Consider the following 26724-nt stretch of genomic DNA (forward strand, 5'->3'; position numbering starts at 1 on the left):
GTGAAAGAGGCTACCTCTAACCTTCAGCTTTAATTGCAACTTCATATGCTCTGCGTGTAGGAACTTCATCAAAGCTACTCACTTGCTTAAAATTAAGCACCTGCTTAGGTAATTTGCTGTACAAGAGCACATTAAAGCAGAGCTCTGGAAGGCCAGTACTGTAGCTGGAACTCTCCTATTGTTCTAACATTGTTATGTGATATGCTTTTTATTGTGAAGAGATACGTGGGCCTTGGTAATAATAAAGTGCAATCTGCAGGAATATATCCACAAGTACTTCTCCTGCCCCACACCCACCACCTTCTTAGCCATACTAAACATGGTAGCATGCAGTGTTGCATTGTTGAAAAGTTGCAGAATTCCATGCACAGGATTTCTGTCATGTTGAATTAATTGCTATTGCTCATCAGACTCAGAAGCTTCTCACCTTGTCTAATAATTTTTTTCTTCACTATAAACTTCATTTGCAAATTGGACAAGGAATACTTGTATACGGAGTGCCCTCGTGTTTGTGCATGGAGCTGAGATTTTCAAAGGAGTCTTGCGGATTTAAATTAGGGAAAGACAAGTGACGTAACCCCTTAGACAGCTTTGATAAACATTCAGGTTACATTTTAGCCATACACACGTTCAGTGTATTCAGGCAATGTGGTATTTAATAAATAGACAGTGAACCTTAAAATGCTGTAGATGACACACTGATGAATAAGGCAAAAACATTCAAAGCTCTTTGTCTCATGAGAATTCATTCTTACCAATCTATAATTTGCTGTAATCATGGGCCCATAATTCAGCTATCAGAAGTCTGATAACATAGTCCAATGACAGATTACTCCAGCCTTTCACTAACCACAAGCTATAGAAAATAAAATTTGGAGGAATCATCTATAATCAAGACATGGGAGGGAATTTTTCAGAGTAGAAAGCACAGTCATCCGGAAGCTTTACACTTATTTGAGGCACATCTCACTTTTCTGGTGGACAGAAAATGGGAACCGGCGTGGATTACTGAATGCTGCACTTTCCCCAGGGGCAGAAATGAGGGCCTACATCAGAGCAGGCTAAAAAGATGTCACAGGCAGAACTCTGCAAATATGTGGCCGAGGTGGAATGTTCTAGTCCAGAGCTTTGATTTCTCTGCCCAGCTTCTGCTGTTGCTGATATGAACTCAACTTCCTCTCTCCAGGGCTGATTTACTGCCTCTGGATTTAGGGGTCAGATCATAGAATCATAGAATAGTAGGACTGGAAGGGACCTCGAGAGGCCATCGAGTCCAGCCCCCTGCCCCCACGGCAGGACCAAGCACAGATCTCATGCTGTGCGCTGACCTGACGCCAAGTGGCCCCTCCACAGTGTCACCCTTACCTCCATCTGCGTAAGTCTCGGTGCCGTAACCGTCCTGCAGCCCATTATTCCAGGTGCCTTCATACTTGGCTCCGCTGCTCATGCTCTGCCTTGTCCCATACCGTCCCTTAAAGCCATGGGTCCATTCGCCCTTGTAAAGCCACCGTCCTTTGGTCTCGATTCCCAACCCGTGCCTCTTGCCTTGGGACCAGTAGCCTTCGTAGGTGTTGCCGCTGGGCCACGTGTAGATGCCCACCACTTCAAAGCCATAGTTCCACGAGCCCGAATACTCGCCTTGGCCCTTGGGACCCGTGCAGATGCCATGGCCGTGGGCTTTCCCCCCTTCCCAACCGCCACAATATGCACCTCCATCATCAAAATCAAACCTGCCGCCGCTCATGGTGCCATCCAAGCTCGGCCAGCCGGGATCTCCACCTCGCCTCTTTCTCCCTCGCTTGCCCCCTACTTAGCCCGACTGTCTGCCGAAAGCAAAACTTTGGGGAGTTGAAACCGCGGCCACATTTCCAAAGGACACGTGCTCCGCGCAAGGTGCGGGATGGCCGGGGGCCGCCCAGCCAGAGGGCTGCGGGAGGGAGGGGAGAAGGATCCGCGGGGAGGGCACTACCCCCGCTGTGAACGCCACAGGGACGTCGCTGCAAGCCGGCCTCCGGCTCGGCACTAACCTGCCATCTAGGGGAGCGGGCCGGCAGGCGCGGACCATGCTGTGGGACTGGGGCAGGCAGGGAGGGGCGGGGTAAAGGCTCAGCTGGACGGTTTGCGCAGTGGGGAAGTGCTCTGCCCCTTTAAGAGGCTCTCCGCGCAGGGCCGGGGGGCCCCGGGCTCCTCGGAGCGGGGCCCCCTTTCCTGATCCCCCCCGCCCAGGCTGCGACGCGCCCCGCGGCTCCGGCTGCTGCTCCGGCGGCCCGCGCGGTCCCCGCCGCGTCTCTCTCCTTCGCTGCCCAGTCCCCCTTCCCGCTCTCCTCCTCCTGCCGGGGAAAGGTCAGCGCTGCCCTAACAAGGCCATCGGATCCCGGGAGCTGCTCCCAAAATAACCCCCCGAGGCCCAGCCCCTGCTCCAGGGGCCTTGTATTAAGGGAGGAGAGAGACACCCCCCCTTGGGCAGGAATCCAGAAAAGGAAGAGGGGAGGGAGACGCTGGGAAAGTAAGTGCCGGCTTAAAAATAGACGCTGGGAAGTGGCTGAGATGGGCGGGCGAGGAGAGAGCTTCTGCCGGATCCTGGTCGGTTACTTTGTGGGGTCGCCTTTGCCCAGAGAGCTCATCGGGGGGTGGGCACTAGGGGGAACCAGAAGAGGCAGGAAGCAGATTGGGGTCTTGCTTTCAGAAGGCAAAACAAAACAAGGGCTAGGACTCAAGGGCTGGCAGATGGGAGAGGTGAAGGGCAAAGGGCCACCCTGTCTCCCCAAAAGTTCTGAGCTCCCAGCTGCTGAGAACCTAGTTCTGAATTCCCAGATGCTGCTGCCCTGCTTGCACTCCTGTGCAGGGCAGAAAACACACCCAAGGCAAACAGCTCTCACTAAACAAGTGTCTCTGGTTGCAACACTGTTCCCTACACATGCATCTGCCAACTGCTCTGACATCCCTGCTCACTGAAGCAAAGGAACAACTCAGCTTTCCACACCTTCACTTTTCCCCAGCACAGCTGGAGAGCAAGAGCTAGGTTCAGACTAGTCCCACAAGTCTCAGGCCAGGAGGCAGCCCTGCTGGATTTGCGGATGCCTCTCCTGCTGAGCTGGACACACAAGGTCTTTACCATTTCCAGGGAAGTGGCTCAGCTCACTACCACCTGCCAATTTCACCTGTCCCCTCAGTTAGTGTTTGCTCTAGTACTAGTTACTTTGGTCTCTGAACAGCCCTTCCACCAAAGTTTCTGACAGTTATGTGAATGAGTCAGAAACCATGTTGATGGGGCAATTTAGTGTTTAGGTGACAAAAACTTTGGGGAATGAGATAAAGCGCGACTCAAATTTTAATCACAGCCCATATGCTCACTCACAGGCAGGACTAGAGGGAGTGGGGTAGAAGAAAAACCTTATGTTTAAGTGAAACCCTGAGAAAGGTTTTGCATTACAAACATTAATTGAAATTTGTTCATCTCCATCACTACTTCCAAAGTGCCAGTCCAGCCTCTTCTCTCTGATTATAGGTGTAATAGCACTGCACTTTCCCATTAGCAAGCTGTGATGTGTAAAGCAAACCAGGATGACCTCAAATTTGGTCTGCAGTGAATCAGTCTAGTTAAAATTATTCAAGACTATAGCATAGATGGCATTTAAACCAGTTTCATGTGCACTGGTAATTTTCAGAATTCAACCAGGCAGATTTAAGAAAGGTTTCAAGCAGCTGAACTGAATCTAGAATGGGAAGGTTTACATAGTTTTAGATCAATTATGAATCCCTTTAGCTAGCCAGTGACATACACAGACATATCGACAAACCCTTAGTAAACTAACAACTGTACATGCACGTGAAGCATCTGCTGAAATCTGCTTTCCAGATCAGCTGGAACAATTGGCAAAGAGCATGCACATCTCCTGATCTCCAGACAGGATGCTCGCTACGCCAATGTTCCCTACTTACTTCAGGTGGGCCATGGGATCCCACTGTAAAAAAAAAAAAAAAAAAAAAAAATCACATCCCCGGAGGTGCTTCAACTTATCTAGCCCATGTTTGCTATTCCAACAGTACAAGCAGGTGCTCTCCCTAGTAAGTGATATAACCATTGCTTGGAAAAGACTAAACTACAGAGCCTGGCACAGCTGCTGTTGTATTAGGTAGATCACATCACACAAATCTGAATACCAGACTGCTGAGTACACAGGTATGTAGCCCAAAGAAAACAACGTCAGCTATAAGGCTAACTTGTGTTACAGATGACATTATACACCCCTACTAAAAGTACTGAGACAGGAACTGCAGCGTTCCAAGTACACTTCTATCATTGGTTTATTGTGTGGGTTGAGGCAGGCCACAACATCTGGTCTCATCTATGAAATTAAGACAGCCCACTGCACAGTTGTGCAGGGCTTTGCAATTGATACTATCATTGTGAACTTAAGTTTTTTAGAATTGCAAAAGTACATGCTGCCTGATGCCTAAATGCAGCTCCATATATGCACAGCCCTTTGTGCATACACGCATCACAATGTTAAGCACAACAGTTGCTTATGCCAGCGGTTCCCAAACTAAAAACATTCACAAACCCCTTTGAGGAAGTCACCCTTATTGGCGTACCCCCTCTCCCCATGCTTACCTCCTGATTTTTGGTAATTTATTTTCTGCCATGTATCACTTGAAATCCTGTCAAGTACGACACTGAGGAACACTGGCTTAGGCTAACCTTATTCCAGAAGAAAACAGATCATTAGGTTTCAAGCACAAGTCCAGCTAACAATCTTCCCTTATCCAGACATTCTGGTACCTCACTGAGGTCATTCATCCAAGGAGGGAACTAGTGACAAAGTTCTCTTCTACATAGTTTCTTATATCGCACTTATCACCAGAGTATCTAAGTATCATATCTGAGGGTATGTCTTCACAACCCAGAAGATCAACTCAGTCAGAGGCAATCTTTTGGGATTCGATTTCATGTGCCTAGTAGGGACGTGCAAAATTGAACTCTGTGGGGTTGACAGTTGGCCTTTGTACTCCAACATCATGAGAAAGGAGGTCGACGGGAATTTCTCCTGTCAGCTTCCCTCTCTGAGGACAATCAGGTAAGTCAATTGTAGGTAAGTCAGTTCCAGCTACATGTTTGCCATAGCTGGAACTGTGTATCTACAACTGACTTTAATGTCTAGTATAGACCTGGCCTGAAGCTCAGAAATGTCAGGTGCAGAACTATCAACCCCAAGCATTCACTTTACTCCATGTGCAGGACTTGTGATAAACAAAGTTATTAAACACTGAAGTTGTAGCTAACCAGTATTCAAGTACATCTTGTGCTATTCTAGAAGAGCAGAGTTTATTATTCTGATCTGGCTTTCTAGCACCAATTACGTGACTGCTTTAAAACAGGCCAGGTTCAGGACCATGAAAGTTATTTACATTATCAACTGCAGCACTGCTCCACAAGACTGTAATCAAAATTATATATAACAAATGTGGATTTTAAGTACCACTTGGTTGTAGGATTCCCAAATGACTGAACTGATGCACTGTTCAGAAAGATTATGGTAAGTATGTGAACCAGTAAGTTTTATCTTGCTGTGGACATGGTGTAAAAGTGACATCTAGCGGCCAGACATGAATCAGCATCTTGTTTGGATGCTTTTTCCTTCCCTAGCTAGCAATTCACACTAAACTACTGCACAGTTTTTCTTTAGGTTTTTTTCTTGACCTGTACTGCAGGATTCACTCTTCCTAGAATACAATACAAAATAATTGACTGTTCCTCATCTACCATACTGCACACATTTCTAAAGTAAGGTGTTTCTGGCCGATTTAAATAATGAAAGTTAGCTGAGATGCAAAGAAGTGTTTTTATTGCGAGCAAAGAGCAAGGAGTGGATTGCTTTCCATGTGGAGTGTGACTAAGGGCAGATTTCAATCAAATCCTTTCTCTGAAGCCCCCTAATGTCAGGTGTACATCATTTCTGCCATGTGAGACATCTTCTTGGGAATATACAAGTAATATTCCATGTATCCGGAAAGGTCTTCAATAGTCACATCATCCACGTAGGCTCTTGCTTGCTCAGAGCAAGTTCGTGGAGAGCTTGAGGGAGTTCTTGATGGCAATGAGTGGGAGTGGTCTACAGCACTACTTCTTTCAGGTGCCAATGGGATGGCGGTCTGCAAGCCAGAGAATTTGTACACTTCCATGTCTTGCCATTGCTTGCACTGACAGGCCTTATCCATACATGCACACGGTTTACTCTTATTTTGCTTGGACACTGACTGAAAGTCAGAAAGATCTGTTGCCTTTAGACTTGCTTCAGACACCAGAGAAATAGCAGCAGAAGAGTTCTCCTGTTTGCTGTCCAGTTCTGGCTTTGCAACAGAAGCCCCTGGTTGCTCAGTACAGACTTCCTTGGGGCCAGCACCACCAAGAGCAGGACTGGGTGGTTCATTTGCACTTAATTCTTCTGGAATTGGCACCCCTGGCCTGGTGCTGTTGTCTGGGGCATCAGTCTGACTCTTGCCAACCAGAGAGGCACACACACAAGGTGTTTTTGAACTGCAGTGGATAAACTTCGGAGGATGAAGGATTGGAGACTTAGAACGTCTACGACGCTGGGTTCTCACTGTTCCTCTTGAAGGCTTCCTCACAGACCTAGGTGCAAAAAAGATAAACAAGTGCGTGTTCAAAACCAGTTGCAAGTACTATTTTGTTTCTGTGAATATCAGAAGGAAAAGTATTTTAAAAGCAACTTCCTTCACTGTACAGTAGAACCTTAGACTTACGAACACCTCAGGAGTGGAGTTTGCTCATACTTCTGAAATGCTTATGATTCTGAACTGGTTGTTCTTTCAAAAGGTTACAATTCAATATTGACTTCATACATCTTTGAAACTTTGCAGTGTAGAAATGCTGCTCATAACCATCTTAATTTAAATGAAACAAGCATAGAAAGTTTCCTTTGTCAAATCTGTTTTAAAACTCTTTTCTCTTTTAAGTAGTTTACATATAATACAATACTGTACTCCATTTGCCCTTTTCCCCCCAGTCTCTGCTGCTGCCTAATTGTGCAAAATGAGTGCCAAATGAGCAGTGTGGTTGACTGGCCAGTGTATAACTCTGAGATGCTACTGAATTTATATCACATTTTAACAAATATCAGCAGCATCCAGTGAGCTTTACAGAACAAACATACAACGTCCTTGCCTTGGACAGTGTCTGAGCTAACTCAGACAAACATGGTACTAGTCCTGGTAAATTAAGGTGTGGGGCTAGCTAATGTAAGAGATGATGAACAAAGGTGGTTTTAAGGAGGAATCTGAAAGAGGGGAGGGAAGCGACTTAGCACAAGATGACAGAACACCACAGGAGGCACATGCAAGTCGTAAGGATTCAAGAATTGATTAAAAGACAATGTTTTAATAGCCATTTGAAAATGGAAAGTGTTGTATAAGCACTAAGCATAAAGGAAACAAAAGGCTTCATGTTCCGAGACGGAGGAGCCTTAATTGCCTCTATCTGCAAGAAAGGTTTCATGATTTAAAATTTCCAGAAACAGCAGCCTGCTAGATCTCGTTACATTGCTTCTGCTCCCAACAATGGTGTGGCCTACAGCATTCAGAACGTCACCCACAGCTCAAAGGTATTTCTCTTTCACTCTGTGCATTTAGGAACAGAACACCAATGACAGGGGACTAGGAGGAAGGGAAGACAAGTGTGTGTTTTAAAAGGGAAACTAAAAAATGTAAAAGTTTTGTAAAACAGCCTGTTTAGTATCCAAACCAGTAACAAAACTGGGTAATTAGAGTGAAGATAATTCCTGTACATTTAAAACAGTTCAGTCAGGCCCAGTCTGCCTTCTGCTTACCCATGCCAGGATTCTTTAGATGTGCCCACGTTCTTGGGTTTGGTTTCATCTGTAGGTGTTCTAACCAGTGCTCTTGGACTTGTACCCTCACCCACAGGAAGAGAAGCACTGAACCTAAAAGAAGAATGTTAACACAGTTCCATTAGCCGAGGAGAATGAAAAAATGTCAAAATACTGTGGGGAGGTTATGAATTTTCTCTGTCAAAAAAACAAATGCAGAAACAAATATCAGATGGGTAGCCGTGTTAGTCTGTATCTACAAAAACAACGAGAAGTCCTGTGGCACCTGAGAGACTAACAGGTATATCGGAGCATAAGCTTTTGTGGGCATCTGATGAAATGGGTCTTTGCCCACGAAAGCTTATGTGCCAATAGATCTGTTAGTCTACCATGTGCCACAGGACTTTGTGATTTTTTTGCAAAAACTGAAATGTTAAAAATTCACACAGTGGATTTTCCTAGTGAACCACCAATAGGAGAACATACATCAATTAGGCAAGCATATGATGGTATTGTAACCTGCGTCTTGCCTCACCTTACTATGTGTTACATTCATCTGTTCTATTACATTATGTTTAATTTTTTAAGGTGCCCGGCATGGATTATATGGAGCAAGGTTCTGGAAAAACAGTAAGTCCATCCAATGCACATTTCAACAGCTTTCAATTAAGGTGTCTGCACAGAAAATTCAAAGTAAAATGGTCTGACAGCACATAAAGGAAAGGTCCTAGAGCATGCACCTACAAGTAATACAGATAAAAGATGTCTCAGATACATCTATCTCAAGAATGCCCTAAATAAGCATTTCTGGGGGCAAAAGACACAGAGGCACACTTCAACACACAATGACGACTTAAGCAGCATTATTACATCTGAATATAAGAAAGCTGGATAAACAAGTCTAGGAAAGGGATGAGTCCAGTCATCTCTATCTGGTGCTGTTTGTCTTCTACTGCACATACTCGGTGTGGAAAGAATAATGAATATAGATGAACTACATCTTAACAGGTAGACAAAACCCAACAACCTGCATAACGGGGTAGAAAGAAGATTGGGCAGAGAGATACTGAGGACAGGATGTTTAGGCAGTTTTCTCTGAAGTTTGGTTAAATTCTTAGGAGCACTGCACTGATACAATTTTTAATAATTAGAATAGCAGCTGTTTAGCTACTAGCTTTTAAATCAGCCCTTCAAGCTAAGCTATATATAACAACCTTAAACCAAAATTTTTCCTAGAGAGAGAAACTCCAGAAAAAGTCTCCTTTTTAGAGCTACACATATAAACAAGTCTTAAAGCCAGTCTTTCTTAAATATAAACACTTCTGGGACATAAACAGATTGTTCATCTGGAATACACTAATCCCTGGGTACAAGGAGAATGTTAAATACAAGAAACTCTTCTCCTGTTGTAGATTTGGCCAACAGAGCTGCAAAGTTTATACGTTTTCAAAGCCTTGGCTTACATATAATTTGAAGATTTACTGGCCTCCCAAGCCCACATTTTTAAAGCTACATACACTTTGTACATGTGACTATTACACTTGTGTATGCAGTTACACAAAGGGCAAGTGCAAAATTAGACTTGAAATTCTGAAAGTTCAGGACCGTGTCTATCAATCTGCTGGAAAATCCTGACAAGTCAGGTCAAGAAAACACACTCTCTCACCAACTCAAGACTATTCATACAGTTTCATAATGAGTTGTTCACAACTCTCATGACAGAAACCAATTAACCTGGAAGAGAAAATGGGAAGTAATGGACAAGAAGAGAAAGATGAAGCATGCAGTCAGGTAAGTAGAGGGGGCGGGGGGGGACGCAGGGGACAAAAAAACAGATGACAGTTCAAAGATGGAGGCAGTGAAGAGATGGGGTTTGAACTGCATCTTGACATGGGGTAGGTAATCACAGCGAAGAACAACGTGGGCACACCCAAGGAGTCACCTGAGCAGCACTAAAGCTTTATAAAAGAAAAAAAATGGATCCTTAAATGTAAACAGTGGCAGAACCTGAATTAAAACTGCTTTAAGATGAAGTGTACCTCGCGGCAACCTAAATAGTTAGCTCACATGACAGATATAAGGCAGCTCCGAGTTGCTGTCATGACATTTGAAACTATAAGGAATTTATGATGTAATAACCTCCACTTAGTCACAGCACTGAATCACGCTTCCCACTCCCGTGTCATTCATCAGCACTGTGTTCTCCAGTTTCCAAATATTCAATCCACAGATCATTAATCTTTACTCATAAGGCACTTCTATGGAAAGTCCAAATATCATACAGCAACCAGCTCCAAGGTGCAGTATTAATACAAGGAATTGGATATTTTGAGTTTCCAAAGTAGCTTATCCTTATATATTTTGACCCTTTCCTAAACATGGGAAATAAGACTACTACAGGTGTTTTACTGTAATGCACATACTGTTACAATACTTCACTCCTAAGTACTTTAAAATGAGGGTAAAAACTCCATTTGCACAGACAGGATAAGTTAGATACAGACAGTTGAGGTGAATCAGCTGGGAGAATACAGTCAGTGTTATGGTCAGGACTGGAATGCAAGTGGAGAATATTTAGCTGTGTGACATTTTTCATAGAATCATTTTCAAGCTCTTCAGTTAGTTGCAAATGTTTGAGCTTATGAATCATTTAATCTGATTAAACAAAGTCAGATTTTAAATGAGATAGAACCAATCTGTTAAAAATCAAATCAGAGACCATTGGATTAAATATGCTTTATATGTGCGCAGTGTTCATTTATTTATGATGATCCGTAAGCATCAAAGTAGGACATTACAAATCCACCCGCACGCCCAATTTCAGAGAGTTGTAAAAATCCAGGGTGTCCTTTCAGGTTTGGCTTGACACTTCAGATTTCAGCCAACCACGGAATTATTTTGCAAAACTTGCACTAAACTGGTTCCGACTGCAGGTGGAGGTTTCCTGTGAAGCGAAATTCAGTCCTTAGACCCTGTCCTGGGCTCAGGACAGCCAACACTTAGAAAAGGCCAAGATATGAACATTCAGAAAGTAGCTCCTCTTTCTACTGTAACTGCTGTGAACACAGACCAAGCAATTGGAGACTGAAGATGGGAGGGATTATACCAACCCTTAGAGCTCACTTTACTGGAAAAGAAGTGAAGCATATTAGAGAGAGGGACATGCGCAGAGACGAGGACTGTCACAAATTTCCCATCGGCCTGGACAATTAGATTGAAAGACCACGAACATGCTGGGAGTCTGTGTGGCTTTGAGTGCTCACCCTAAGCAACTTGAAACCAACGACTTGTTTATACTTGGATATAAGCCACCTGTTTAGTTGCTTCAGGGCAGTTAGCTTATATGGATGTTATTTACACTGCCACAGTTTACACAGTTTTCAAGTGAAGGAAGGCTGCACCACATCAAGTCATTTTGCTCTGGTGTAAAATGTACCTATATTAGAAGTTTGCACTGATGCAACTATACCGTGGCTGAAATTCAAATGTAGGCCAGGTTTAAGAGTTCAGACTTGGCAATTGTAATGAGTGATCTTTTATTAAGTGGGAAAGGATTGTCATCCTGAGAATTAAAAATGAGACAGATTCTTTGTGATACAGTATCATGGAACAGCAAGTCAAGTACTGAATGTCAGATCACCCAAGTAAGGAGGAGACAGAAAATGAAATGGAGGATGTTGTCTGAAAGAAACTGTCATTCCTAGAGACTAGAGTCCAACGGTGGCAAAGCTGGATTCCTACATCAATTCCCCAGTATCTTCAATACTGATGTAGAGACTGCTTAATTGGAGAGGGTAAAAAGGATTCCATTTCCATAGTTCAATTTGATGGTTGGCCTTGCTGCCAACAGATACTAATTATGTTAATAGCATTCTAATAATTAAGGTGACCACATCTCCCTGTCCCAAACACAGGACAGGGAGATATGCTGGGGAGAAGCAGCTCCTCCAAGCCCTGTGGAACCAGGAAGGAGGTGGCAGCCACTGGCGGTCCCCGGGAGCCCTGGGCAGATGCCCATGCGCCCCTTGCTTTCCTGAGGCTGGATGGGGGGGAGGGGTAAGGGAGGGGTAAGAGGGAGTGGCAATATGGGACAATGAGTCCCTTTAAAAAAAAAAAAAAAAAAGTCAGGATACCTTTTTGGTACATCCCAAATATGGATGGATGCTCACCCTACTAATAATGTGTACATGTCCTCTGATGAGTTTGGACTGAGCCATTTTATGTGGCAGCCAATTGAGAGCTATCAAATAGCAGTCATTCTTGGGTCACTTCTAGTCCAGGCTGGACTTGAACCAGCAACTTAGAAGCGCTCTGTAGCCTATTTATTAATGCCTACAGCTAAATGCGCTCTGATTACAAACTTAAAAAAAAAAAAAAAAGAAATTCGTTGCACTATGTTAAGCCTTCCCCTGCCTAACCCTTTGGTATCTACCTCAATCGCTTCAAATTTGTAGTGTAATTCCCTAGCAATCCACTGGTCATGCAGGCCCTAAATACTTCATTACATGCTTACTCACCCAGCTGCATCAACTCTTAGCTTTTTGAAAGCTGTCTGAAGACTTTCTTCTTCTCCATCCTTAGCTTCTGTTTTCATCCTTGGCTCTGTGGGTGCTGACATTTACCCTATAAACGTAGAAAGCAGAAAGCAAGTGAAAATAAAAATGAGAATCAAAACAGTGTTCAAAACTTTACTATACTTGCCCATCATCAGCATAACTCAAGTTACAAATCCTGAACAGCCAACTGTAGCTTACACACAGCCCTGCTCACTAGAGTAAGACACTTCTGTGAGACAATTCAGAAATAACAGGGAAAAAATGCAAAAAAAAAAAAGTCATCATCATGTGTAACTGCTCAAGCAAATACAAATCTTTACAGTTAAATAACGTGGTGTCAATTCTGAGCCAAGTGGGGCAAGGGATGGGATAGATCTCTTCAATGCAGGAGTCTTCTATAGATTCCTAAGCTTATTTCCACTGTAATCAGAACTCCACTCCAGAAGCAGCAATGCAAATAAGCAAGGCCAGCATGACGACACCAGTCAACTTTCTGTGGGCCACTGTCAATACAATTCAAGAATGTCTACCCTATAGTCTTTGGGGCTTTGTCCTGTTTTATACAAGTCCAAGTGATATGGCTTCTACCCCTTCCTTCAAAGATTACTGCACCAACCAGGGGTACGCCCAAATTACAACGGCATAGCTCTGGTGCTGCAGCTGTGCCAATGTAGCGCTAATGCAGGGATGGCTATCCTGTGGCTCCAGAACTGCATTTGGCTCTTCAGAATTAACATGCGGCTCTCAGCATTGGTGCCAACTCCAGAGCTGGAAGCAAAGGTACCAACTTTCTAATGTGCTGGGGGCAGGGAGGGGCGCTCACTGCTCAACCTCTGGCTCTGCCGCAGGCCCCATCCCTATTACACTCCTTCCTGCATGACCTTCAGCCCTCGCCCCGAGCCTGCCACATCCTCGCTCCTCTCCCTTCCTCCAGAGCCTCTTGCATGCTGTGAACAGCTGATCGTGACAGTGGGGGGAAGTACTGGCAAGGAGGGTAAGGTGCCGAACAGCAGTGCTGCCTGCCCAAGGGCTGGAGGTAGGAGCTGATGGTGGACTGCTGACATTTTTGTGACTCTGGCACTGTACATTGGTAAATTCTGGTTCTCTCTCAGCCTCAGGCTGGCCCCCCTGCACGAAAGCATCGATGCTTTCTATACTTGATGGAAGAGAGTTTTGCATCTACATGCTTAATATATCCCTCAGACAGTAGCTAGGCTGACAATAATTCTTGCATGGCCCAAGTTGCATCTAGAGAAGGGGACAGGTCGACCTAATCACAGTGCTCAGGGTGCAACACTTTTCACAACCTTGAACAACACAGGTAGGCTGATCTAATTTTTAAATGTAGGCCAGGCCTACATTCCAGCTGCAAAAAGTTCTAACCGCTTAAACTCAAACTTTTCTTTTCTTAAATTTCATTTTTGGAGTATTGTTCTACCCTAGTTTTCCATACTACTTATCTCCTCTCAGATGTGTAAGGCACAAAATAATCTGTCGTGTTGCGCTCCTTACTGCTTGTGTAACTAGCAGCCTCTCAGCATAGCCAGATATCAGAATATGCAACCTCTGAATCGTTTTAACAATCTGTTTTTCTCTAGCTCCTTCCAATGTAATGTTTTCATAGCAATAAGTTGTCCATAACCAAATTACTAATTGTTCTATGGCTTTAATCAATTTAAAATAAGCATTTATTACCTTTTGCTTAAACCAACAGTTTCTTGATCAGTAAAGTAGTACTATACCAGTATGGTTAAAATGATTCTTTTAATTTGTATAGGCTCCATGTGATCTCGCAGGACAGCCTTCATGCACAGATATGGTCTCCCACCTCTTCATGAAGTTGCTCTTTGGTTATGTCTACACTTGGCAATAAAGTCAAATTTAAAGTCAACTTTTTAATACTAAGCTTCATAAAATTGAAGTGGCATGTCCACATCCGCTCACAAAGTCAACTTAGTGTGTCCCCATTAAAATGCCTACGTTTGACTGTGGAAGCAGTGTGCTAGGGGCACCTATCCCACATTCCTGCAGCCCCATTGCATTTGGGTTTCTGTGCCAGTGCCTTGTGGGGAAAAAAGTCACTGCAAGTGTATCTCAGTGTCTGATGTCATCATCCCAGAGTGCATTTCCCTCATTTCCTACAAAAAAAAAAAAAAAATCAACACAGCCAAGGGAATTTTTTTTACATTGCCTGTCACTCGCCATTACAAGAACAACATGGATCCAGAGATGCTTCAATCTTTAACAGAGTGTTTTATGATGACTTCCTACAATTTGCTGCAGTATCTTCTGAACATAGTGAGGCTGGATGATGAGTACCTTATGGCAGGGGAGATTTCTGCATGTCAAAAGCAAGTAGATGAACACAGATTTTGTGACAGCACAGATGAATTGCATACCATGAAGCGCAGGTTCTGATTCCCATAAAACTAGCTAAGACTGGTGGGATCACATCATTTTGCGGATATGGGAAGATCAGCAGTGGCTGCAAAACTCCTGCATGCATAAGGCCACTTTCATGGAACTTTGTGAATTTCTGCCTCCACCCTGAAGCACTGCAACACCAGAATGAGACCTGCTTTGACAGTTCACAAGCATGTGGTGATTGCTCTGTGGAAATATGCAACACCAGACAGCCACAAATCAATGGAAACAAACTTGGAGTGGAGAAATCTACAGTGGGGGCTGTTATACAGGCAGCCAAAGTGCTCAACAAACTTCTCATGCAAAAGACTGACTCTGGGAAATGCGCAGGACAGAGCGAATGGTTTTGCTGCCCTCGGGTCCCTAACTGTTGTGGGGCCATAGATGGAACGCACACTCCAATCCTGGCACTGTACCACCTGGCCTCAGAGTACATAAAATACAAGGGGTACTTTTCTATAGTGTTGCAGGTGTTGATGGATCACAAAGGCCATTTCACTGACATCAACACAGGATGGCTAGGAAAGGTGCATGGCACGTAATCTTTGGGAATTCTGATCTGCGTAGAAAGCTCCAGAGTGGGACGTTCTTCCCAGACCAGAAAATTACCATTGGGGATGTGGAAATGCCAGTAGTCATTCTTGGTGACCTTGCTTTCCCCTTGCTCCCTTGGCTCATGAAGCCATACACAGGCACCCTGGACCACAGTAAGGAGCTATTCAATTACAGACTGAACAGGTGCAGAATGCCGGTAGAATGTGCCTTTGCCCATTTAAAAGCCAGGTTCAGGTTTCTTCTGACTCACTTAGACCTCAGTGGAGGCAACATTCCCCTTATTGTAGGGGCCTGCTGTATTCTTCACAACATTTGTGAGATGAAGGGAGAAAATTTCATGCCAGTGTGGAGGGCAGAGTCAGATGTCCTGGCCAGTAATTATGAGCAGCTGGACAAAAAGGCAATTAGGAGAGCACAGAGAGGTACAATGTAAATCAGGGATGCCCTCAAAACCAAGTTTATGAATGAGTAAGTAGGTACCTGAATCTGCTGCCATTAAATAGCACTCTCCTCTTCACCCCCCCCATGACGTGTGCTTGCCTTTTACGAAACTGCCTCCAACTGCGTGCCACTCCACACCACCACACCCAACCCCAAAGCATGTTAACTAATAAACAAAAAACTCTTTTTCTGACCTACATTGTTTTTATTCAGGGGACCCTAATGGTACAGGGGTGAGTATAGGGAGGTCTGTGACCTTCAGCCCTCTCATTTTGGGGCCCCAGTGAGGGGAGGAGACTGAACAGGAGGAGGGAGGTCTGAAATGGGGCATGGATAGCAGGGTGGAGCTAGTTATTTAATTCAATTATGGACAGCATGAGCTCACCGAAACAAAAAAAGCAGTCCTGTGCTACCTTAAAACTAACAATATTCTTTATTGGGTGATGAGCTTTGGCGGGACAGAGCCACTTCAGATCTGGAGAATCCTCATAACAGAGGGAGAGAATTTAAATAAAAAGGCAGAAAAAATATGAAATTAAGAACTTGATTAATCAGCTAGATAGGGTGGAAGGAAGGAGGAAAAAAAATCCTCCAAGTGTCTATTAAGTTAATGGCTGCAGTCACTGTGAATATCGAAAGGTAGGGAAACTGTCCTTGTAGCAAGTGAGATAATTGATATCCAAGTTCCAGGTGATAGGTATCAAACTTGAAAACAGATTCCAATTCCGATGTCTCCCTTTGTAATCTGGTGTTAAAATCTCCTGGGTTCAGAATGCACACCATTAGATGTTGAATGCGGCGTTCACTTACCAGTTTATGTGTATTCAGCTTCCTAATGTTTGATTTGCGTCCATTCTTTGGTGAAGTGATTGTCTAGTTTGTCCAATGTACATGGCAAACGGGCATTGCTGGCACATGATGGTATATATCACATTAGTGCAAGAATATGAGTCTCTGATCATGACACTGGAGTGGTTAGGTCTGGTGATGGTGTCTCCAGTGTAAAATACGTGGACAGAGCTGGCAATGGAGTTTGTTGCAAGGAAAGGTTCCACGATTAATATTTCTGTGGTGTGGTGTGTGGTTGCTAGTGATAATTTTCCTGAAATTGGGCAGCTATCTGTAGAAAAGAACAGGCCTGTACAAATGCAGCATCATGTTCCAGTATTGTGTGTACATTGTCAGTGATACACTGGAGGGGTTTGAGTTGTCTCAGACTGGTCACCATGCATGAGCTCTGTCAGCTTGGTTATCAGTGACCGTTCTTTTTCATGAATTTCCAAAATTTTGTTCCTCCGTTCTTGTATGCGTTGTCTGTCCAGGGCGGTTTGCATGCGTTCTTTGCGTGCCTCGTTCAAGTGCTCAGCCATAAGCTCCTCTCGTTTTTTCCTCCTCCATATCTGTGACAGTCTCACTTCAGCAGGAGGTGGCCACCCTTCCTGACACACCTACTTTCAAGACCAGTGCCTGTGAAAGAAAGTCATGTTGAAATATTAAGTACATTGTCATTAGCAACGTTTTTATCTTTAGTCAGAACAATGAACAGTGACAGAATGAATGCTTGCCTGTCTCTACGGAACATCTGTCCAGGACAAAGTCACTCTTGTACTCTTAAGGCTGAGTCTGAATCAGTCTAAACACAAGGATTCAAGATCTTCTGCAGCTAACGTTTACCTTGCAGACATGGTAAGGTAGGCTAGTGAGTAGCTGACTGCTGTATATCAGACTAAATATAACGTAGAAGCACGCCAGCCCATGTGTGGATGGGACATGCCACCGAGCATTGGGCAGCACTTCAGCATGTGTCATTATTTAAAAGCCACAGGCAGGCTGCAGGAGTTTTGCTCAGCACTGAGATACATGGAAAAAACCATTAAGTCACTGCAGGGGTGCATGGGAGCCGGGGCACGGTCCTATTGCCCACCAACCCAGGTGGCGGCTTGTTACATGGGATTATTTAATCTGCATCATGATTTAAAAGCCACAGGCAAGCTGCAAGAGTTTGCTCAGTGCTGGGTCACAGGGGAAAAAAAAAAATAAGTCACTGCAGTGACTCATGAAACTTCCCATGCTTGTTCTAGGTTGGCAAAGGAGACATCGGCCTCCTCAGAATAAGAAAAAGGGATAAGGAAAGAATGCTCATGCTGTGTAGGTACAAGCCTGGAAAATGTGCAACACTGTTCGGTGGTGCCATGATTCCAGATTACTTATTGGCGGCTTGCTGAGGAAAGGTGTCACCCTGTAGCAGCAGGAGTAAGTGAGGTCTCTCCAAAAAAATCTCATGAGGAAAATCAAGAAGTGCCTGTCTGAGACCTTCAATCCAAACAGGATCAGTGCTCCATCCCCAGAAATATCAATCTGTTCTAGGGGAAATGGGCATAGATCCACCCCACCACATTTGCACTCTACTAGTATGCGTATAAAAGAAGCATACTCACCAGAAATGCCCTCTGCAGCATCACACTTTGCCTCTGAAACCTCCTGGGATGAGGAGACCAGCTCCAAAGTTTAAAAAAAGGTCATGACTGTTTGCAGTATCAGCTTCTCCACTAGACTGCAGACCACTGTCACCTATCTCTTCCTCATCTACCACCACAGTTCCTCCCTGGTGCTGCCAGAGCTCTGCAGAGCACTACTTACTGAGGAGTCTAGGCATGTGTTAAATGAGATGGTTGGATCTCTCCCCAGAATAAGAACCAGCTGCTCATAAAAGCAGCAAGCTTGAGGAGATGACCCAGACTGACCACTGGCTTCTTTGGTCTTTTGGTATGCCTGCTTGAGCTCCTTGATTTTACTGCAGCACTGCTGAGCATCCCTGGTGTACCCCTTTCTGAAGCATGCCCAGTGGTATCTTGGCATAAATGTCTGCATCTCTTTTGCTGGTTTTGAACTGCATGAGGACAGATTCATCCCTCCACACAGTGATGAGGTCCTGGATCTCCTGATAGCTCGATGCTGGGGCTCTTTTGCAACCCTCTGAACTCATGGCTACTAGGTGTGCAGCTGTGGTGTGCTCCTGAGCTGTGCTAGCCACGCGAGCCAGAAAAGAAAGAAAATCAATTCAAACTTCCCAGACTGATGACGCCTGCTTCCTTACTCACCTGAAGAGCAGCACAGGTGAAAGTGGTGACCAGAAAGGACACATTGGGGTCATTGTGGGATACTTTCAGAGGCCAGTAAAAATCAATTTTAATAACACTGCTGTCTGCACTCGTAAAAGGTCAACATTGAAAAAACTGATTATCCTTACTCCTCATGAAATAAGGTTTTCAAAAGCCAACCTTAGAGCCCCTTAAAATTGACCTGTGGTGAAGACGGATGCTTTATAAAACCTACTTAAGTCCCTTGAATTTTAATTTATCCCCAAATGTAGACCAGGCCCTAGACTGGAATGGAAAATTGGCAGCTGCAGAATGGAGTTCTCACGAAAGAGAGAGAGATCAACTACAGTAATGAATGTTAATTTATAAGGGCTATTAAAATCAAGTTATTAGTCTACTACTATTTACACTGATATTTGAATAATTACTAAATTAATTCTAACTCTCCAATATGCTGAAAGAGAATTAATTTAGGTGAAAAAACTAAAACTACGTTCTCAAAAAACAAAAATGAAACAAGTAAATATAGGAGGATAAATTCTGCTACCTGAGAAACTCATTTCTACCTCCCTCCTCACATCTCCCAGCTGGTGCATCTGCTGCTTGCTCTACAATGATTTCATTCAAGTGTATTCCTTCGCTACTAGTTGGGTGCCATTATGACACATCCAGAAAGATGAATGTGTCATAATGTGTTTGAGACAGACAGCAAGTCAACAACGTGGGAAATGATTAAATACAAAAGTAGTCACTGAGATGTTAGTTTAAGCATACAAATGAGAAGAAATTAACAAAACAGGCTGAGTTATTGTACACTCTTACTTAGATAGTGGTACCACTCTACATGGATGTTTGTTTACTTAACCTTCATTTCCATGACTAAAACAAATTTCTGTCACAATCTAGTATGGGCCTTGCCACAATAAAATTATTCTTCTCTCTTCCAATGTAAAGTTCTCCTCAAAAAACAGCTTATGTTTTCCTGCCAGTTTGAAAGGGTTACCAAGTTAAACTTGAAACTTTATGCCAGAACAATTCAGCATGAAAAGCACAGCAGCATCTGATTTAGCAAGGAAACGGAGAAAGATTTTTTTTAAATGCAGTGACTTAGATCTGGAATAATTTGCACAAGATAAAGGGTCCTACTGCTTTTATTCACCGGCAAACTTAAAACAATATAAAGAGGCATTAGACAGCCTTATGCATTTAGTGATAGGCTGAGTAGGGTTAATTTAAGTCCTTCAGAAGCTGTCAAAATCACTGAAGATTAATCATAAGAAGAAAATTTCAGATTTATGACTAGTCAGTGTTTGCCAAAATTTTATTCTTGTGTTATCTCTGACTTCACACTGTATGATCTCAATCCGTTTCTGTTGCATTACTCTCAGAGAGAGACTGACAACTACCTCTGAGACCCTATTGGTTTTGCAAAGAACCATCAAAGGTAACTCACCACCAGGCTAAGCTATACCAACATCGCTGTGCAAACATTCATTCTACTCCAGAGGCCTTCCACCTTTTTCCCCGTTTAAGGGAACAGGAACCTTAGACGCAGCCTATGGACCCCACGAGGTTCCAAAGAGCAGAGGCTGAAAACCACTGTTCCCTTTGGTTTGGCGACCAGTTTCTCAGCCGCCCCAGGGGGATGAATCGGGAACGAGTTTAAAAGTGAATAAAACGGTAAGGAAACGAAAATCAGTTCACAGGCGCCGTCCCGCGCGGCAACAGGATACGTCCGAGGAACAGCGCCCAGCCCAGCCCGAGGGAGGGCCAGACACTTGCACATCGGCGCTACCCATCGGGAGCCCCGGGCCGTCACTCGGAAAGGAGCTGGAGAGTCCGATCGAGATCTGGCGCTTTTTACCCCGGACTCACTCACCGCTCTGGTCCCCCTCAGCGGGGACCGCCCGGCAGGGATGACTCAGCGCCGAGACCCGAGCTCACGCGGCCAGGGGAAGCCGAGAGCTGGGGCCGGGCGGGAAGAACCGCGCGAGGGCCACTCCCGGCGGGGGACTTTCCGACACAGCAGCCGCCGGCCGGAGGAAGGCGCAAGGCGGCCGCCGCGGAAGGGGCACCCCCAGGGGAAGGAAGGGCCGGCGGACACCCCACCCAACGCACTCACCCCGCTCAGCCCCGCAGCGAAGGAGGCAACAGCCTCTGACGCGCTACGACTTCCTACCCAGCTAGAACCGCCGCTCGGGATCCGAGTGACCCGGATAAGAAAACCCGCGGCAGCCCCTTTGGGCGGAACCATCCCACACACGCATGCGCTCTGGGGCTATGCAGGGCGCCAAACGACCCACAGCGCGTGCGCGGACCCCGCCTCCTTCCCCCCCCGAGAGTTCCGCGAGGGCGTCCCTGCGTCATTTCCTGTTGTTTTTATCGCCCTTTGGGAGCGAGGAGATCGCTGGCTCTCGGGTAAGTGGCGCAGCCCGTCCGGGCCCCCCTCACCTTCCCCTCCGGGCCCCCGCGCGTGGATCGGTAACCCCCTGAGGCTGGCAGATGACGTAGCGGGGCTTGTGCGGGGCTCGGCGCCGCGCGGGCTGTAAGGGGAGCCGCCGACGCTGAGCCGGGGCACGGCGCGACCACCGCTCTGGGCCGACGCGGGCCCGTGGTGCGCGGCGCTTTGGGCACATGGCCCACTTAGCAGCTCTGCGCCCCCCGCGCTGAGGCGTCGCTCCGGCCCCGCCGCTTCCCTCTGCGCTTGTGCGGTGCTTCCCTGCCCCTCCCCAGCGCGGAGAATGAGGGGAGCTGCCGCTTGTCATGCCTGGGTATAGATACGGCTGTGCCCGTACAGGTGTTGCCCCTTCACGGATGTGAATCAGCTGTGGCACGGTGAGCAGGTGTATGCCGATATAACAGTCAGAGGGGTAGCGGTGTTAGTCTGTATCCACAAAAACAATGAGGAGTCCCGTGGCTCCTTAAAGACTAACAGGTTTACTGGGGCATAAGCGTTCCTGAGCGCAAACCCACTTGTGCCCAAATAAATTTGTAAGACTTGAAAGTGCCTCGGGAGGCCTTGTAGCGTGTATGGATATACTGGCCTGCAGAGGGGGTTGTTCTCTTTCGGCTGTACTGGCTTCCTTAAAGCAGTACAATTTGGCCACATCTACACTAGGAAGTTCTTTTGAAAGTTTTTTTCAAAAGAAGGGGCTCTTTCAAAAGCTCCAGCATAGCATCTACACACACAAAGTGTTCTTTCGAAAGTAAATCGAAAGAAGGTGGTACTCCTTTCAAAAGCGCTCTTCCTTTCCCATTTCAGGAAGAGTGCCTTCTTTCAAAAGAATATGGGTGTAGATGATCTGTGGGCCATTGTTTTGAAAGAGCAGTTCTCATGGAGCCTGATTTTTCGATCCCTGATGTGTTTTTCTGAAAGAGCAGGAGCTGTGTGGACTTTCTCTTTTAAAAGAGCAGATCACTCTTTTGATCCATTTTTTTTGTGTATGGCTGCTCTCTTTTTTAAAAGAAGTTCTTTCAGAAGATCTTTGTAGTGTGGATGTAGCCCTTGTGTCTGTAGTAGCAAGGCCTGAGTCAACTTAGAAATAGCGTGTGCAGGTAGGTTAGAAATAAAATAGGGATCGCTTTTCAGACAAGACTGTAGAAGTGTCATTGTGGGGATCCTTGTTTATGTCTCAATGACTCCAAATCAAGTGTGGCCTTTTTTACTTGTAAACTATGGGATGGGATGGATGTTTTGTATGTGCCATTGCCACAAACTTATCCTGGACCGATTCAAATCAAATTGCAGGACATGGAAATGAAATGATGCCATCACAGGTACCAGAGTAGCCTCAGTATTTTCTTGAGTTGTCTTCCATTGTGTTATATGTCCTGTGGACAGGAACTGAGCAAGCAGTGGGAATTTTATTAACTATTCTGTTGGTGCATGAGTTCACAGAATAGGATCTCATTTCTTCTCCTGGAGCTGTGCAGACCTAACTGAAGTAAACAGCAATAAACATGTATTTTTGCTAAAAAAACTAAGTATGAATGGATATGACTGGATAGACACAAGTCCACAGGGAAAGAAAATATCATTTTATAGATTATCCTTTTAGAAAAGAATCACATTTCCCATTGTATGTTATTTACTATTTGACTATTAATATTTTTATTACCCCTTTTTACTTTGCAGACAACTTCAACATGATGCAGTTGTGCTCGGGTACCATAGTGATTACACTGTGAAAAACCTACATAGATACATTGCTAACTGAGCATCACAACTGGTGTATATTCTGAAAGCACTCCCCTTGAATTTATCGGAGAAGGAATGCAGGACAGTGCAGTTAGCCCAAAAAGCATGTTATGGAAGGGCTTTTTGCAATTGTTAAATGTAATTTAAAGTAGTTTAGTTTTCACTACAGAAAATGTACAGTTGTCACATACCTTCCTGTCTAGTCTCATATCTGAAAGAACATTGAACACCTTTATACTTACCTACTTAAATAGCCTTTGGGATGCTTTTGATTCAAGACAGAAAGAGAGTGGCAGCATCTTGCTCCAAGCCAGGAACGTATAAGTAGAGAAGATGACTGAGGCATTTTTGTCCCAGTTCAGCTCTGAGGTGATCAGTGTTGTCTTTCTACTTCTACCCTGCTTTGTTGTCTCACCTTTTGTCCTGCATGTTTTGTTGCCACATTGCACCAGTTACATATATGCACTGTGTGTGTGCGAGTGTTTTTTTTTTTGGGGGGGGAGTCCTCCCCCCCAGTCCTGTGACTATATGTGCACTATTGTATAGTGTTACTTCTGTTGCTCTTTCTCAGTAGCTTCTCTTTCCCTTATTAATATAAAATTTCCACTGTGTGTGTTGGTTCAGTGTGCAGATCAGAAATGACTCAGGAGGGCTGACTGAGGTCATTGTCCCTTCTGGCAATGAAAAATGCCTAAGAGAAATTGAAATGCCAGAGTTGCTGTTTTATAAGTAGCTGCCAAAATATATCTTGTGTTAAAGTGGTGCATTGGAAAGTGGCAAGATTTAGACTGTAATTTGCCAGGCCAGGAATTGAGTCTGTCCTTATGTTGTGGACAATGCTGAGTTCACAATTCATGCTGAACAAATACTACTAATGGAATTGTTCTCTGACAGCAGAAGGACTGGAACGAGAGAAAAGAGACACTTCTCCACCGTGCTGTGTTTCATTTCAGTTGGGTGGGGTTTTATTCAGAGTCCTGTAAGTCATCAGTTCCCAATGTCAAATCACAATTTGTATATTTTTCAGTACACATTTATATGGCACAGTTGGTGTTATTCTGACGACTCTTCAATGGACTCGGAAGATAAAGACATAGAGGAAGAAAGTCTGCAGACAGCCTTCAAAAAACTACGGGTAGATGCAGCAGGGTAAGTGCGCTTGTAGAAAACCATCAGAGTTTGTCAAGTTTTAATAAATGTAAAAGCGTTTGTACTTCCATTGTTCAGCGCTTTAGCGGCATTCCCTAAGTTTCCAGTTGCCTTGCCTCTCCGACGCTGTAAATAAGGGAATAAAGGAGCCATTTCAATAATCACTGCGATGCAGATACCTCTGGGGTAGAAACACGTTTAGTCATAGGAGGTATATGTATAGCTGGCTCATTAGAATTCTGGCTCGCTATTTGCATTTACTGCACTCGTTTGCGTAGTTGAGAGAGTTGAGCAATAAGACATTTCAGGTAATGCAGTTGTATGCTTGCATTTCTAAAAAACAAGGCCTAAAGTCCTACAGAAGAATTGCCCTGTGTTCCATTTCTGTCAGAGAGGGATAATGGATAGGTAACCTCTTCATTTCTGTGTTTAGATCTCTCTTTCTTCCTAGTGGCTCCTTGATCTACTGTTATAGACATCCTGGTCTCCTGTTTTCAGTGAGCCCATAAGTCTCTGTCCAGCAATGGACCTATGACAATAGCAATTGGAATATGGATTTATATTCCATTGCCATTAACATGGCTTTCTGAGGGGAGTATTGTCCAATAGCATATGGAGACACCTCAAGACATATGATGTGTCACTACATTAATGTAGCATTTTTCCTCACATGCAGATCTACTGCAGCTCTCTCTGTGGATGAGGGAACAAGTCTGAGAGCACCAATAAGGACAGCTGTGGATGGAGCCAAATCTCAACCTGGCTGTTCCAAAGAGACTTGGCATGGGTAAAACATATTGTTAACTGAACAGTGTATTTATTCCATGTTGATCAGAGATGATGGAAACATGCACAAGGTCATTTCAAACAGGGATTGCTGTTAGTTAAGCTGCTGAACCATGTTATTTTTCCCCTTTTTTTTTCCTTTTTGTGTCCAAGCACCTTAACTTAGAGTTCATCTTGATTCTTTTTACTAGCCTTTCAGTGGACTTGAAGCGAATCATGTTTGTTTGTTTCCATTGAAGAGAGACCAGCAGCCACCTCTCTCACAGACTAGGCTAACTATGCCTCTGCTGTTTTTGAAAATACCCTCCTTCAGCTCTCAGGCCTCAGGTGTACAGTAATTCTGAAATAGTGCGCCTGTTATTTCAGAAACTGTTTCAAAATGATGGGGGCGTGTCAAAGACATGGAGTAGCTATTTTGAAAGGTATCTTGAAATAGCTGTGACACTGACATGTGTAGCTACTGTGAGTGTGTGTTCAGAATATCTCTTTTGTGACTTAGTCTGCTGAGGGTGTTCAGTTTTCAGTGGAGTGCTGCACTTTTCTATAGCTATATGGATAATTATCATTCAGGTCTGATACCTGACACTGTCTTGTTGGAAGCAGGGTCCTATTTTGGAAAGCCTTAGGCACTAGAATTGAGTTCTGAATAACCTAATTGTTCATCTTTTGTTCACTCACAGGTGTGTAAGGAAGCCCTCTAGGGGGTCATCAAGAACCCAGCGTCGCAGGCGTTCCAAGTCTCCTGTTCTGCATCCTCCCAAGTTTACCTACTGCAGTATGAAAGCATCTTCTGCTCACAGTCAGCTGAAACACAAAAGCCAACCAGACACTTCAAAGAGTAATATCAGCTCAGACACTTGTTCTGCAGAAGAACCATGTACTTGGGACAAATATGATTCCTGCTTTGATGCCAGTGATCGCAGAAGAACCAGAAATGAACCTTTGGGAGCTTCTTCAAGTGAACAGCCTTTGGAGAATTCAAGAGAAGAATGTGCTGCTCTTTCTTCGTCCTTTGAAACGAATCTGGATTCTAGCCAACCTTCAGATTTCCAGTCGTTATCCATGCTTGGTGACAGCAAGCAGTGTCCTTGTGTGGACAAGGAGTGCCAGTGCAAACAGTGGCGAGCCATGGAAGTGTACTCTTTTTCTGGCTTGCGGAGCGTCCTGTCAGAATGTGAAAAGGCAGTGCTAGAAGTCCATTCCCATTCTCTGCAGAACAAGTCGCCCTCTGGCATGGCTTCATCAGGTTCTCCCCGATCTTGTTCTGAGCAAGCTCGAGCCTTCGTGGACGATGTGACAATTGAAGATCTGTCAGGATACATGGAATATTACTTATATATTCCCAAGAAAATGTCTCACATGGCTGAAATGATGTACACTTGACTAAGAGGAATCCGTGGGCTGGAAGTTCAGTAGTAATGAGTAGATGAAGAGCTCTGCCAGAGCCATGGGTGGGAATTTGGCCATTCTCCTTGCTGTGTATTTGACTAAATGTTTCTTTGCACCATACAGTGTAGTTTTTTAATAAAGTGAAAAATAGACAATAGCCTCTGAACTTAGTGTTTTAAAAGAATGCACGAACTAAGCTCTCTGCAAAACTCAAAGAATTCATTGTAGATCAGATAAACTCTGTACTTTTTGGTCTGGGCTGTGGACATTTGAGCTGC

At 44.6% G+C, this 26724-nt stretch overlaps 3 protein-coding genes across 7 annotated transcripts in view; 1 reads left to right on the forward strand and 2 right to left on the reverse strand.

Moving 5' to 3' along the window:
• JPH2 (junctophilin 2) overlaps nucleotides 1–2317 on the reverse strand; it is a 63745-nt gene extending 61428 nt beyond the window's left edge. For both annotated transcript variants that reach the window (XM_075011949.1, XM_075011948.1), the window contains exon 1: nucleotides 1366–2317. In XM_075011949.1, coding sequence (XP_074868050.1) covers nucleotides 1366–1744 — 379 coding nt within the window. In that variant the 5' untranslated portion in view covers nucleotides 1745–2317. The remainder of the gene's footprint in view (nucleotides 1–1365) is intronic.
• Nucleotides 2318–5829: 3512 nt separating this feature from the next.
• OSER1 (oxidative stress responsive serine rich 1) lies at nucleotides 5830–21174 on the reverse strand. Of its 3 annotated transcripts, XM_075011932.1 has the most exons (5): nucleotides 21047–21150; nucleotides 16634–17290; nucleotides 12365–12470; nucleotides 7848–7961; nucleotides 5830–6634 (listed from the first exon to the last, which is right to left on the reverse strand). In XM_075011932.1, exons 3-5 carry the CDS (start codon nucleotides 12463–12465, stop codon nucleotides 5941–5943), a joined length of 909 nt encoding a protein of 302 aa, XP_074868033.1. In that variant the 5' UTR covers nucleotides 12466–12470; nucleotides 16634–17290; nucleotides 21047–21150; the 3' UTR covers nucleotides 5830–5940. The 3 variants fall into 3 exon arrangements, with proteins under 3 accessions (XP_074868033.1, XP_074868034.1, XP_074868032.1); XM_075011933.1 differs by lacking the exon at nucleotides 16634–17290 and having other exon boundaries at nucleotides 21047–21174; XM_075011931.1 differs by lacking the exons at nucleotides 16634–17290; nucleotides 21047–21150 and adding an exon at nucleotides 14099–14434.
• Nucleotides 21175–21276: 102 nt separating this feature from the next.
• LOC142022298 (oxidative stress-responsive serine-rich protein 1-like) lies at nucleotides 21277–26603 on the forward strand. Of its 2 annotated transcripts, none has more exons than XM_075011995.1 (4): nucleotides 21277–21342; nucleotides 24150–24271; nucleotides 24948–25058; nucleotides 25738–26603. In XM_075011995.1, exons 2-4 carry the CDS (start codon nucleotides 24195–24197, stop codon nucleotides 26438–26440), a joined length of 891 nt encoding a protein of 296 aa, XP_074868096.1. In that variant the 5' UTR covers nucleotides 21277–21342; nucleotides 24150–24194; the 3' UTR covers nucleotides 26441–26603. The 2 variants fall into 2 exon arrangements, with proteins under 2 accessions (XP_074868096.1, XP_074868095.1); XM_075011994.1 differs by lacking the exon at nucleotides 21277–21342 and adding an exon at nucleotides 22128–23491.
• Nucleotides 26604–26724: the final 121 nt, after the last annotated feature.

The sequence above is a fragment of the Carettochelys insculpta genome, chromosome 17 (genome assembly GCF_033958435.1).
Source record: "Carettochelys insculpta isolate YL-2023 chromosome 17, ASM3395843v1, whole genome shotgun sequence".
Taxonomy (NCBI): domain Eukaryota; kingdom Metazoa; phylum Chordata; order Testudines; family Carettochelyidae; genus Carettochelys; species Carettochelys insculpta.

What these genes read in the sequence shown, in the direction of transcription:
- LOC142022298 (XM_075011994.1), top strand. Translation starts at nt 23,456, where the DNA reads ATGACTGAGGCATTTTTGTCCCAGTTCAGCTCTGAG. An exon ending in TGTCCCAGTTCAGCTCTGAG is followed by an intron (nt 23,492 to 24,149) that starts GTGATCAGTGTT and finishes TATATTTTTCAG; the next exon opens with TACACATTTATATGGCACAG. An exon ending in TCCAAAGAGACTTGGCATGG is followed by an intron (nt 25,059 to 25,737) that starts GTAAAACATATT and finishes GTTCACTCACAG; the next exon opens with GTGTGTAAGGAAGCCCTCTA.
- OSER1 (XM_075011933.1), bottom strand. Translation starts at nt 12,465, where the DNA reads ATGTCAGCACCCACAGAGCCAAGGATGAAAACAGAAGCTAAGGATGGA. An exon ending in CTAAGAGTTGATGCAGCTGG is followed by an intron (nt 7,962 to 12,364) that starts GTGAGTAAGCAT and finishes TTCTTCTTTTAG; the next exon opens with GTTCAGTGCTTCTCTTCCTG. An exon ending in TCTAAAGAATCCTGGCATGG is followed by an intron (nt 6,635 to 7,847) that starts GTAAGCAGAAGG and finishes TTTTGCACCTAG; the next exon opens with GTCTGTGAGGAAGCCTTCAA.